At 46.1% G+C, this 12,835-nt stretch overlaps 1 protein-coding gene across 1 annotated transcript in view; it reads right to left on the reverse strand.

Moving 5' to 3' along the window:
- Positions 1-504: 504 nt before the first annotated feature.
- LOC142785026 (uncharacterized) overlaps positions 505-12,835 on the reverse strand; it is a 30,958-nt gene continuing 18,627 nt past the window's right edge. Inside the window, exons 7-9 of the mRNA XM_075883451.1 lie at positions 9,878-10,129; positions 8,505-8,715; positions 505-2,774 (exon numbers count right to left, since the gene is read on the reverse strand). Of these exons, the coding sequence (XP_075739566.1) occupies positions 2,524-2,774; positions 8,505-8,715; positions 9,878-10,129 (714 nt within the window). The 3' untranslated portion in view covers positions 505-2,523. The remainder of the gene's footprint in view (positions 2,775-8,504; positions 8,716-9,877; positions 10,130-12,835) is intronic.

Here is a 12,835-nt window from a genome sequence, read left to right on the forward strand (position 1 = left end):
CTTTGCGGCTAAATTCTGGTGCTGCGGTGCAGTAAGGTGCTGGTAGGCAAGTTTGACACAGCAGGGGAGGCTCGGCGCAAGAAGGCACAGGTAAGCAAGTTTGGCACACCGTGGCGCAGCTGTTCCACCCATGGTTAAGGGGGGACGTGGCAAGTAAAACTAATTTTTTTATTAATGTACTGTTTGTGATGAAATTTGGTGTGTGTATGTGGATGATTGTGAGGATTCCAAATATGAAAACCGTTTTCAAATACCTCTTGTACTTTTTGAGTTACAAGCATAATTATACTAATTAATGCTCTTCACACTTAAAGAGATAATTATTGCTAAATGAAATTATTTTTTCATATTATTATGTTCCCAAAGCATCAACTTGTGCAAAGAAGCTATTAGTTGATTTTTCTAGTTCTTGTAACCATAAATAAAATTTCCAAAACATGGATGTTGTTTTGCGCACACATCGCAGTAATTATAAAATGTGTTCTAAAAATTTTAAATGATGAGTAAGAAGAGAGATAAAGCTTTATTGCACTGCTAAAGGCCTCCTGAGCCTAGTGCAAAAAACGGAACGACTCTATCAGTCTTTGTTAAAAAATGACAGATGTTCTAGCGAAGGCACATAGGCGAAAATCAAGAGTTGAGAAAACTGACTTTGAAAGTTCACTCTTGTTTGGAAGTTCACAACATGCCTAAAACACTCAGAATCCTCCTGGGCAGTAATCCTGAGATGCTGTGGCCTTGGCCTCTGTAGAGCGCAACCCAGTTTTGCGCTTCTTTGTCGTGGAACAATGCGCCTTTTGAGCCCTCTTCACCCTTTTGGCATCCTTTTCGGCTGCTCGCCGCAAAGAGCAGTCTCCTGGATTGAAGCCCAGTTGAGCAGTGATCTCTTGCAGCGCACTCTTAAAACATAAAAATGTCATTTATGGCAGATTGTTTTCTGCCAACTGACTGCACAGCCCTCAAAGCACGCACGTTTACCTCAAAGGGGTTCGTTTTTTGTTGCCCGGAGCACCTCGGGGACGACCACGCACTGTTCACTATGCCACAATTGTCACAAAAAAGTTCCATCCTCGCCGCGAGTCCAAGGCAGTGCGTAGTCTCGAGGCGTATCGACCCTTCGTCGCACTTGTTGCACTTTACTGACGAAAGCAGACCGTTCAGCATCTTCTTATTTACAATGAAGAATGTGGAGTCCTTACCGCCGTCATTTTTGTCGCAGCCTTCGTTCAGAAGCTCGAGCTTCCGCTTTGAAGCGGACTTCGATGCTACGGCATCCAAAACATCCCGCCTTGTCTGCGCCCGCTGCGCGATTTCTTCACTGCTCGGAATCTGGGCCGAAACTCGCGATAGAATGTTCGACGCGCGCACGCCCGGAGTTGCAACGGCTGCCGACGCGGTGCCAGCGCAATCGGGTTCGCGAGAGCGTCCATCACGGTCGACGGCATCCGGCGGTCTGACATACGACGATGTGGCACCTTCCACACTCTCGGCCTCACAACAATCAGCGAAGGGTCTGAGTAGAGGCTCCGTGACGCTTGAAGAGCATGCTCCGTCCGGAACTGCGACTGGGACGGCAGCCGCAGTCGTCTGCCCTTTGTTCCAAGCTTTCCGACGCTTGCCGTACTTGTGGACGCTCCGGAACTTTTTTTGCGACAACATAGCACCGCAGTATGAGCAAGCACTCAGAAGAGACCACTGATGTAAACAAAGCTTGGTAAAAAAAAGCACGCGAACTATCACAAAAACAGCCAACTGGCAAAAAACGAAGCGCACGCCGGATGATTCTCGACTCGGCGGCCGCAGATGCGCTCGCGCTTCCAAGGTTGCCAAGGTGCGCGGCGCAGCTTTGACCAGTAAGAGGTCGCGCCTGCTACCACGTGACCCGCGCAGCCAATTGCCGTTCTTCGTTTTCGTTTTTTTACTTGCTCCTCGCGCTTTTATTTTCACTCGGCGAAATACGAGACCGCGACCATCGGGAAGCCGGCTTTCTCCTCTTTCCAAAGCTACCAAAATGGCGGCCCACGGTCAACAACTTGGCGCGTTTGTGCGGCGTGAACAACACCGTTTCAGGGGCTTTTTTTTCGCACTTTTCGGCGACTAGCCTCGGCAAAAACACTATTTGCGGGATTTGTAGCGCACGTTTCGCTGTAATATTTTAGAACAAGGAAGTTGAAGGTCTGAAGATTACGAAAAAAAATAAATCAGAAAATCGCATATTTTGACCAAAATCGGCACTTTACTTGCCGCGCCCCCCCTTAAAAGACCAACTATGTGACTTTTCTTACTGAGAAGTCCATATGAATAACCAGTCATATAATTTGCATGAAATCTGCGTTTAACACATATGAATGCCATGTATACGAAAATACATATGAAACTTCATATGCATTCAATATGTGTCAAAATACACTTTAATGACAAATGACACTTTCCCTTTTTCATGCAATTTTCTTCGCACCGCAAGCTCGAGAACTAATTTACAATATAATAAAGTAATGAAGCCATATTATAACTTTCCCAATTTTATTTCATTATTTTTGAGCTGCAAGGAATTTCTATTTCTCTAGCCATCGTTTCAAGCAAAACAACGCGGCCTAACCATACCTCGTTGGGTGGCAGCAGCGGAAGCACGAGGCAGTCTTCTTTGGTCTCGAATGCATCTGGCACGCCAAGCACCTCCTTAGAGAAGAGCTTTTCAAAGATGGGCACGGTGCCCACTTTCTCAACTTCTGGGTTCGGAGGGGGTCTCGACAAGCCGTGGAGGTCGTGCAGCACTGAGGAGGAAGACAAAAGCCACGCACACCAAACGTTGAGCGCACCACGCGTAATAATCGTCAGCCTGTTTTTATATCTAGCATCCCCTACAGACTGAAGGGCTCTCACAATAATTTACAGGTCACCCTACTTTGTGCAAGCAGATCCCATTTTACCCCCCCCAAACCAAAGTGAAACAATAAATTGGTTTAGATTAATCAAGTGTTCTCTGGGAACTCTAATGTCAACCTTACCATCAATAAGTCTACTATTAGAGGAGAAAATCAAGGTCTAAGTACCATATCTAAATTTAATGCTGTGTTCTGTGAGTGCATGTAGGCCAAGTCTCTTCTAAATGATAAAGAATTTACACTGAGGTCCCAAAAAAGTTGCACTGCATAACCCGAGCGCCTCTCGTAGCAAGTTACTTACATGGTGAACATAAAAAGAGCCAACCAAACCAATAGCAAATGCCATTCATGAAATAAGTGTTTTTGGTATCGCCAAGTCCTTGCACAAGATTTCTCTGTTAACTAGTTCTCTCAAGGAGCGTGTGGAGCACACACTATTAATTCAATGGGACCTATACCGACTCGAACTTTTCATGCACAAATTTTGTTGCACTGATACCAAATATAAGTTAAGCTTTTATGTACATTGTACCCTTAAATTTCTGAAAGTTAATAATTAATGAAAACATATAAGGATCTGATTCTTATTGAAGTGGCAGCACAGATCTTGCTGTATTAAGTGTCCCTGGATTCTATGTATGTTAAGCAGTTTTTTATGGTTCTAGCTTTTGAAAAACAATAGTTATAAATCTTTCATTACCTTACTGGGGATGACTGAAGAAAAAAAAAATGTAAGTCTCCAATTACACTCTCTTTAAACATTCAAAACCTTGAAAAATAACAGTTAACACACTTTCGAGCTTTCCAAACACCCAGTGTTCACACAGCAAGAAATGTTAGTAACTGAGCGTTCAAGTGCCGTGAAAAGCCTGAGAAATGAAACAAAGAAAAAAATTCAGCGACTGATGCTCTGGCTAAAACGATGACCTAAGATGCGTGAAAAGTAGAGAGGCGAATCATCAATAGCGTGTGAATTCGAAAATAAAGAGTTCTAAAAATTTTTTTTTTATACAGACCCCTATGATAATTGTAAAGCTACCTTTCCTGTGATGCAGTAAGTTCAACTAGTCGCAGCTAGTCACTTCCGCAGTGTATTCACGTGCAGTTTTATTGTGCGACGACGCAGAAATTACAGACCCATTTATCTAGATATAACCAGGCCTGAAAAGCATGCGCAACTACACTCGGGGACAACTTTCAGGGGCAGCACAGCCAAAGCTACGTGGGTGAAGCTTCTGCACATGTGTTATTATGCCAAGTAGTCCGTTTTCATGCAATTTCGGTTTCAGTTTCGCAAGCGCATCCAACATGCACTTTTTCGCCATCCACTATAAAAAAATCTTAAGTTTTATGGGGAGGAAATAAATAAAATGTTCATTTTTAAAGGCATAAAGCACGAATCTTTGGAGCGTTGCGATTTATTTCAGAAAAAGAAAGGTATGGCTGAGCAGATTCTGGGCGATTGGAACAACGCAAAGCCAAGACATCATTTCCTAAATTGCAGTGCATACTTGGTCAGCATCATTGTTTTCCTTCTTTAAGAGACGCAAGAACATGCTGGAGAAGCTCATAATATTTTTTTAAGGGACGCAAAGGCAGCGACGGGAAGCAGCAGTCATGACACCTATTGGTCATAAGTGGGCGTCTGATGTTAGCAAATTCAAATTGGAATGCAATTTTTACCCGGCAAAGAACGCCGTTTTTTTTTTTTTTTCACAGTCAACAGGGTAATATACATTAACGCGTCTGTTACCCAGGCATAGCACTAGTAACGACTACCGTATTTACTCGCGTAATCCTTGCACTCGCATAATTCTCGCACCCCCCACATCGCCCAAGAAAAATACGATTTCTTTTTTTTTTTTCGAGTAATTATCGCACCCCCGAAAACTGCCGCAATAATGTCGTCTGCTCGTTCCAGCCACTAATGATGATAGCGCATGCCATTTGGCGCCATCTCTTAAGCATCAAGCATACTATTGCACGCAAATTCAATCCAATCTAAGCCAAGCCGAAGCGGCCAGTGCGCGTTGCGGCGTGTTTTGTATGCTGTGTCGGTAATCTTGGCACGTTATGGTGTGATACTGAAGCTACACGGCTGCTTCAAGTTGCAAGTGATAGATAACAACGGCACTAAACGATGGCAACAGGGCTGCCGGTAGGCCCTTCGGAGTCTATGAGTTTTGTGATCGCTACTGGTTACGGCAGCTGAACGCCACCAAGATGCGTTAGGCCTGCCGTGGGCCTAAAACTGGGATTGATGGTAAACTTTATTTCGTCAGAAGGAAACTGCGGACGATTCTGTTAAATAGCCATGAGCCCAATACTGACGTCCTACGCTTACCTTCTGGCAAGGTTTCATTTGGCGTTGCATAAGTTTGTTGCCAGACTTTGAGGTGGTTGTTGTCAGACTGCCGCTAAATTTGGCAGAAAATTTTTTTTGTAGTTGTGGCTTTTCTGTAAGAGTTTGGTGCTATCCGCGGTGAATTTCGCGAGTGCATGAGCGACGCTGGCCGTTTTAATTAACGGAATGGACCGAGCCTAGCAGAAGTCGAGCGCGGCGCTGCTGCGCAATTAAGAGGCCATTTTAATTCCGTTTTAATTAACGGAATGAACCGCGCATTACAGAATTCGTTTTCTTTACGGAATGTACCGCGCCTAGCAGAAGTCGAGCGCGGTGCTGCCGTGCAATTAAGAGGCCATTTTAATTAACGGAATGAACCTCCCATTACAGAAGTCGAGGCGCGTTCTCTTGCTGTGTGCGCAGCTGTGCGATTAAGATATCGCGTCTCAGTATTAGGGATTACGGGGAAAACTGATTAGAGTCGCAGGAGGGGTTGCGCTGCCCCCCTTCCCCTTACTTTTATTTTTTTTCTCTCTCTCAGCTGATCGTGTCGCGTCGACCGCGCGCTACGACGGGGGACGCTACGCTTCCCCTAGCTGTGTCAGCACAAGACACATCGTTCGGACTCGTATATACATGTGATGAATACCGTATTTACTCGATTCTACCGCGCCCTCGATTGTAACGCGCACCCGATTTCCACCGCGAAAAAAAAAAAAAAACGTAAGACATCGATTGCAACGCGCACCCATTTTTTTTTTTGCTGGCCCGCACGATCACACCACTCGAAAAAACGATTCCTTTCGGGATTGTCTTCCATTTAAATATGAGGTACGGGCGAAGCTTGTGCCCATCTGACGTGTAACAGAGCATTGCCGTCACTGTAGTTTTACCGTGGACCGATGTCAGCCCGCGAACTTGCTTCGCCCCCTTCTTCTCGACAGTTGTGGTGCCAGGCATGTCGAAGTAAAGAGGCGTCTGATCGGCATTCCAGATTTGCCCAAGCAGGTAGCCGTTGTTGCGCCGCAAGTTTAGGACGAACCTCTGAAAACTGTAAAGCTTTTCATCGTACTTCTCCGCAAAAGTTTTCGCATATGCATGTTCCCCTTCGGAGGGAAGAGCCTTTCCTCTTCATATAGTTAATTAGCCAGCACCTGCTCGCTTTAAACAGGCTCCGCATTAGACTTTTTTCTAAGACTAATTGCATAGCCCGCACTTGGAGCAGTTCTGTCGTCATGGGCCGCTGTGCCACTCGCTCCTCAAGCACATACTCGCGGAGCAGCTCTTCAATTTGCGGAAACCGACCCTGCTGTGGTTCACTGAAGCCTTTGCGTGAAGCTTTGCTGTCGACAATCTTCTGCTTTTGTTTCCGCCGGTCCCGCACGCACGTTTCGAGAAGGACCACGATGCGGCCCGATTTCCGTCCGTTTCTGCACACGCGATGACTTTTCTTTTAAAAGCGGCATCGTGGTGCACTCGAGTTTTTGGAGTCGACCCTTCCAAGTCGTCGATGCTAATGCACTACTAGATGACGAACTCCTCAGCACACGTACGAAGTGCTGCACATGGTAAACACATAGGCAGAAATAGCCGACACATCATGCCAACGCACGTAGGGGGCGGCCATTTTGTATTTGCGATGGCAATAGATTGACCGTAATTTTTTTGTTCGTACTCGATTCTAACGCGCATGCGATTTATGAACTCGCTTAACCGGAAAAAAGGTGCGCGTTAGATTCGAGTAATTACGGTAAGCGTTCCAAGGCTGGTTAATCGGAGTACGTCGGATATGCTACAGCTATGTACGCCTGGAAGGCTTCTTTATCGAAGCAGATGGAGTGAACTAAGCGCGACTTGCGCGTACCTGTAAATGGGACCCAGCCGACGAGCCGCAATTTTCAGCCAAGAAGTGCACCGCGGATAGCACCAAACTCTTGCGAAGAAGCCACAACTACAGGAAAAAAATTTTCTGCCACAATTAGCGGCAATTTGGCAACAACCACCCTTCCAGTCTGGCAACCACTTATGCAACGCCAAATGGAACCTTGCCTACCTTTTAAGGGCTCCTGTTGAGCGACGAACGCTACCATTACATCTGCAACGCCCACAAGCTGTGCGTATGGTATTCTAATTCTCGACTATTCGCTTGCACTTGTGTCTCAAATAAATCTTGCCTTGTGTTGAACCTCTGCTTTTATTGTTGAGGTAACTCTTAATTAGTACTTCTCAAAGCTTGCTGTTAGTTGCTGGTGTGAGAATCCCGGTTTGCGGCCACTTCGTTTTTTTTTTTTTTCGCTCGGTAAGTTCTCGTGAAAAGTTCTCCCCACGTAACTCTCGCACCCCCCAACTTAGCATCGATTTTTCGGCAAAAAAAGTGCGAGGATTAGACGAGTAAATACGGTACCTCCGTAGACATAGTCGGGAGCGATGTTACGGTACACAATCTTCAGCGTTATCGTATCAACAGTATTAGCCAGCTGAAACACTGACCACGTATGCAAAGCAATTTAGGAATAGGGTCATTGGTTTAACGTACAGTTTCCAAGTGCAATTTTTCTTCCAAGCAGCTGGTGTTCTTGAAGACTGGCAGGTCGCCAGTGTCACTTTTATGGCGGCTATAGCGATCCGAGTACAACTTTCGCTGATGATATCAATAGCACACAAATTTTTGGTGAGTGCATGTGCGGGAAACAAAATATTTTATGACGTACTACTGTCTACGTTTCTCCCTGCTCGATGAATACAGATCACCTAATGAACCCGCACTGATGCTCGTTCACAAGGTTCGATGTGAACTTGCTGCAACCGAGCAATGCCATATCTTGTTTACCGGGGCAGGGAAAAGTGAAACGGCACCAGAAAACAAGAAAACTAGAAATAGCAAAGAACAAAAAACCTACACGGGTGATGCTTTGTAATAATAATTCGAACAATCTTGTAATATTCACATCTCTTCTTTTTATATTTTCCATTATGCTACGCAGCATACCAAAGTAAGTGTTCATGGACTACGAGCAGAAGCGTAGCGAGAAAAGGTGCGCTTGGGCTTCGTAGCCTTGGCTGTGCTGCTACAGAAAGTTGTCGAAAGTTGGCTATACTTGCCTGTGATATCTGATAGATATGTATGTCTCCACATAAATTCATCTCACTCATCTCGCCTTCGAAATTTAGAGTCGGTGCTTTCTAAACAACCACCTCCTTAGGTGACCAATGCTAAGCTGGAAACATCACGTATGCTCCAATGTCACACGAGTGCTGTAGAAGGTAATGCATACCATTGGCCACAGCTTGCCACTCCTGGTGCTCGCAGGCAGCCAGGCTGGGCAGCATGGGTTGATGCAGGGGCTGCGCGTACTTGGCAATGACCTTGGTCAGGAAACGGCCTTGCATCTGAGAGTTTTTCGGTGGGCGAGTGCCCTGCTGAAACTGCAGCATCTTGCGGTACAGCCTCATGCACGTCTCCCGGCTCACATTCTCGTTCCAGTTCTGCCAAGAAAACTCAGCTGTTTCACATGGGCACATGCAACAATTGCGTATGGAGCCAGTCAAACCCTACGCCTGCAGAGCTTGTCCTGCACCTAATAAATGATGCAGTCAAATCCAGTGAACACCACATAACCAACACTCAACTGACAACACGTACATTTAAACCTGCCTATAGTGAGCATCCATACAACGAACTCCTCAAGAATACGCAGTTATTCAATCCCCCCACCTGTTTAGCCAGAGAAATGTCTCTTAGAATGCTACAACTATTTCTTATCCGAATCCCGCTTTCAAGTACGATCTATACCCAAGCAACTGCGGGGGAACACTTGATTTAGAGCACGCGCTTTGGCGGTGCCCCTCACAACACGGAGACAAGGACCTCACAGAGCAGAAGCGGTGCACGGTGCTCCTCGAAATATCAGCATCCACTTTGGGCCCCCACTCGCACGCTTTTACCCATGGGTACAACTTGCGATGCGCAGGGGGATGCTATCGATTTGGACTCTATATGAAACATGACAGTGAAAATTCGCCGAGAGAGTCTATATAATTTCTATCACAATAATAATGCAGTTCTTAATAGCCAAATAAATAAAAGACCTGCCTTCCATTTTCACTTTATTTGCGCATCTTTTTTTTCGAAATTTCACACTGAAACTGTATATAACGAAAATTTGTGTTTAAGAAATTTTGGAGGGGAATGCATCAGTTTCGTTATCTCTAGGTTTAACTGTAAGTATTGATGTAGCTTCAGTCAACCGACTGGCACAACTAAAGCTGTGTCTGCACTGTGCGTGGTGGCGTGGCTCAATCGGGAGTAATGCTCGATCATTGGTAGTGACACTGGTGGCCTCAAGGTCAAGCTGCATTTTTGATGCGCTGGCGGTGCGATAAACAGTGATAGCCGACTCATCAAACCCAAGACTCCGGTGCAGTACAGCACAATCTATATTGATATAATCAGGATGACACAGTAAACTCAATTTCGCGCAGCTTAGCACAGTTTTGCGCAAAAGTGGAATCACGGCAAACAGCTCTAAAGAAAAGAGCACTTGCGAGCAGTGCTTGACACAAATGATCAGAGAGAGCTCTTTCATGCAGCGGCAACTATATTCTGTCTCCGTCATTCCAAACAGGCAAAAGAAGTGGCCGTGGCTACCTTGACCAGCGAAAGGGCGGCACGCTTCATGACATCTGTGTTGAGGAGGCGTCTGATGCGCCGGTACAGGTCCATGCGCTTGTCCATTCCTGTCAGACGGGCACATCGCACCGCAGTCATGGGAGCCACGGGTACCGCCAGGGAGCGCTCCACGTCAGCCACTGTGGGCTCTTTGGTGCGCAGGGTCTCGTACAGTCGCCGGTAGCGCATCAGCAGCGTGTTGGATGCACGCCAGGGCATGTCCCTTGCCGCCTGTACAAGCGTCACAAGGAGAGGCTTTGAAGGCGAGAACAGTGACCGACAACGGGGAAGTGCATTTGTCGTATTTCCGAGATCCAATAAAATAAAGATGTACAGACGCAGGTCGAACTAAATACAGTCGACGTCCGATTTCCCGGATGCCTGAAATTGCGGACATGCTAGATTTCTCGGACTCATCTGTGGCACTGCCAAGTTCGCTATAGAGTCAATGTATTAAAAAGTCAGAAATTTCGGAGGCTTATGGCCTTCGGCATCCATTTTCCCAGACTTTTTACTATGAACCGCCGATCCAAAGTCACCACAGACGCCGCCATTTGAGTTGTTTTCATATCCTCGCGTCACCAACCACCGCACCGCAGCTGCCTTAACCTCGAAACCGCACATGTCAATCCGTTGCCAGCCATAGCTTAACAGTTTAGGTAAGCCAAACCTCACTCAGTTCGTTCACGTGTTGTTTTGTCAGCTTTGCGGTTGTGTCTGCGGTTGATCGTTTCCTGCTGCGCGCTATCTTTAGTGATCTCGTTTCCTGACCTTCAGTATTTACCGAGTTACTAGCTGTTTCCTGCTGCACTTTTCGTCAAGCAGATTCACCGTTTCCAGTGATGGCACCAACTGCTCCTTCGTCTTTGTCTGCGCCTTCGAAGCGCACAGAGTCCCCTCGTAGGTTCCCTATGGGAAAAGCTACGCTGTTGACCTCAGGTCTGCCGTCGGCATGCTAGGGGAATCTTGAAAGGCGGTTACCCAAGAGACTCTGCGAAACTGTTCTTTCAATGCGGGCTTCAGACTCGACGCCGAGACGGTCGTCTCGCCCCAAGTGGACAGCGTGTGTGACGAACTGCCATCCGCGGATGTTCCCTCGACAATCTGCGCGCTGCCGGCGAGTCGATTTTAGTCGGGATAACCTTTGAGGGCTTCGCCGACGCTGACAAAGACCTCGAGCTATGTGCGGACCTGACCAATGACAAAATCATTCAAGTTACGCAGGACTCTGATGACTCTAACACTGAAAACTAAGAGCCATCGAACACAGCCAACGAGTTCGGAGTTGACGTGAGCACTGATGACACTGTCATCGGTGTACAGTGGCAACACAACGTTGACTGAAATTGAGGCGGACATGATCGCGGGCAAGCGGAACGCCGTGCAAAAGAAAATAGGAGACTTATTTGCCCCCAAGCGCTGACGTATGAGATAACGCCAGCCACCTCGGTTTTTTTTTTATGAATGGCTTTTTTCAGAGCCATCTAAACGATGCATTGGTTGAATCGCAATCGGAATCTTGTACTCCCACCGTCACCTTCTCAGTTAGCGAAAAATACCTACAAAAAAAGGTGCGTTTTCACATGCATTCGTTTATCTGGACTGCCCAATTTTCCACACATTTTCACGGTTTCTTGAAGGTTCAGGAAATCGGACGTTGACTGTAACATACATTAATGTGGTATGGGACAGCATGCCAGCGTGAAGACCATACCACCAACTTTGAATACAGACCCTGTACTCTCTTGTGAACTCCTTCTCATTGATGCAGATTCATTCGCGTGCATTAAGAGCACTCAATTTCTTATACAGTTAAACCCCTATCTAAGAGACATGCTCCGGGCAGCAATTCTTGTCTCTTATATGAGGTGTCTCTCATAAGCAGGGTACCCCATATGCATTTTCTTATCAACCCGTACTTTACTGTTGGCACACTGGTGCCTCTTATACCAGTATCTCTTATAAAGGGGTTCGACTGTAGTTATTAACCCTAAATTGCATGTTATTGAAACAGACCAATTGTAACTGTACTTTCAAAGCTCCCTCTTTATGGCACCAGCAACAAGTGACACACACTGCCATTTTTCAGAGCACCCTGTTTAGTGGCGGTGTGAATTGTACGAAAAGCTTTGTTTTTTTTTTAATGCAAAATACGAGGAATGGGTTAAGCTAAAGATTGTATATGACAGAGTGGACATTAAGGTATTACATAGGTTAAAATTGGAGTGATATGTTTAAAATAAATTTGTGCAAGCACAATTACACATTAAAAGCCAATTGAATGGGGCTTGTTGCAGCGCCTGACGGGTGAATTCTCGACTACGTGCTTCTTTCTCGACTACGAGCTTTGGCAATGCACGAAACACAGGTAATCCAAGCGATAAACTACATCATCATCATCATCATCATCAGCCTGACTACGTCCACTGCAGGACAAAGGCCTCTCCCATGTTCCGCCAGTTAACCCGGTCCTGTGCTTGCTGCTGCCAATTTACACCCGCAAACTTCTTAATCTCATCTGCCCACCTAACCTTTTGTCTCCCCTTAACCCGCTTTCCTTCTCTGAGAATCCAGTTAGTTACCCTTAACGACCAGCGGTTATCCTGTCTACGTGCTACATGCCCGGCCCATGTCCATTTCTTCTTGATTTCAGCTATGATATCCTTGACCCCCATTTGTTCCCTAATCCACTCTGCTCTCTCCTTGTCTCTTAAGGTTACACCTATCATTTTTCTTTCCATTGCTCGCTGCGTCGTCCTCAATTTAAGCTGAACCCTCTTTGTAAGTCTCCAGGTTTCTGCTCCGTAGCTAAGTACCGGCAAGATACAGCTGTTATATACCTTTCTCTTGAGGGATAGTGGCAATCTACCAGTCATAATTTGAGAGCGCTTGCCGAATGTGCTCCAGACCATTCTTATTCTTTATCTCGTGGTTCGG

Source organism: Rhipicephalus microplus, unplaced genomic scaffold (genome assembly GCF_043290135.1).
Source record: "Rhipicephalus microplus isolate Deutch F79 unplaced genomic scaffold, USDA_Rmic scaffold_17, whole genome shotgun sequence".
Lineage (NCBI taxonomy): Eukaryota > Metazoa > Arthropoda > Arachnida > Ixodida > Ixodidae > Rhipicephalus > Rhipicephalus microplus.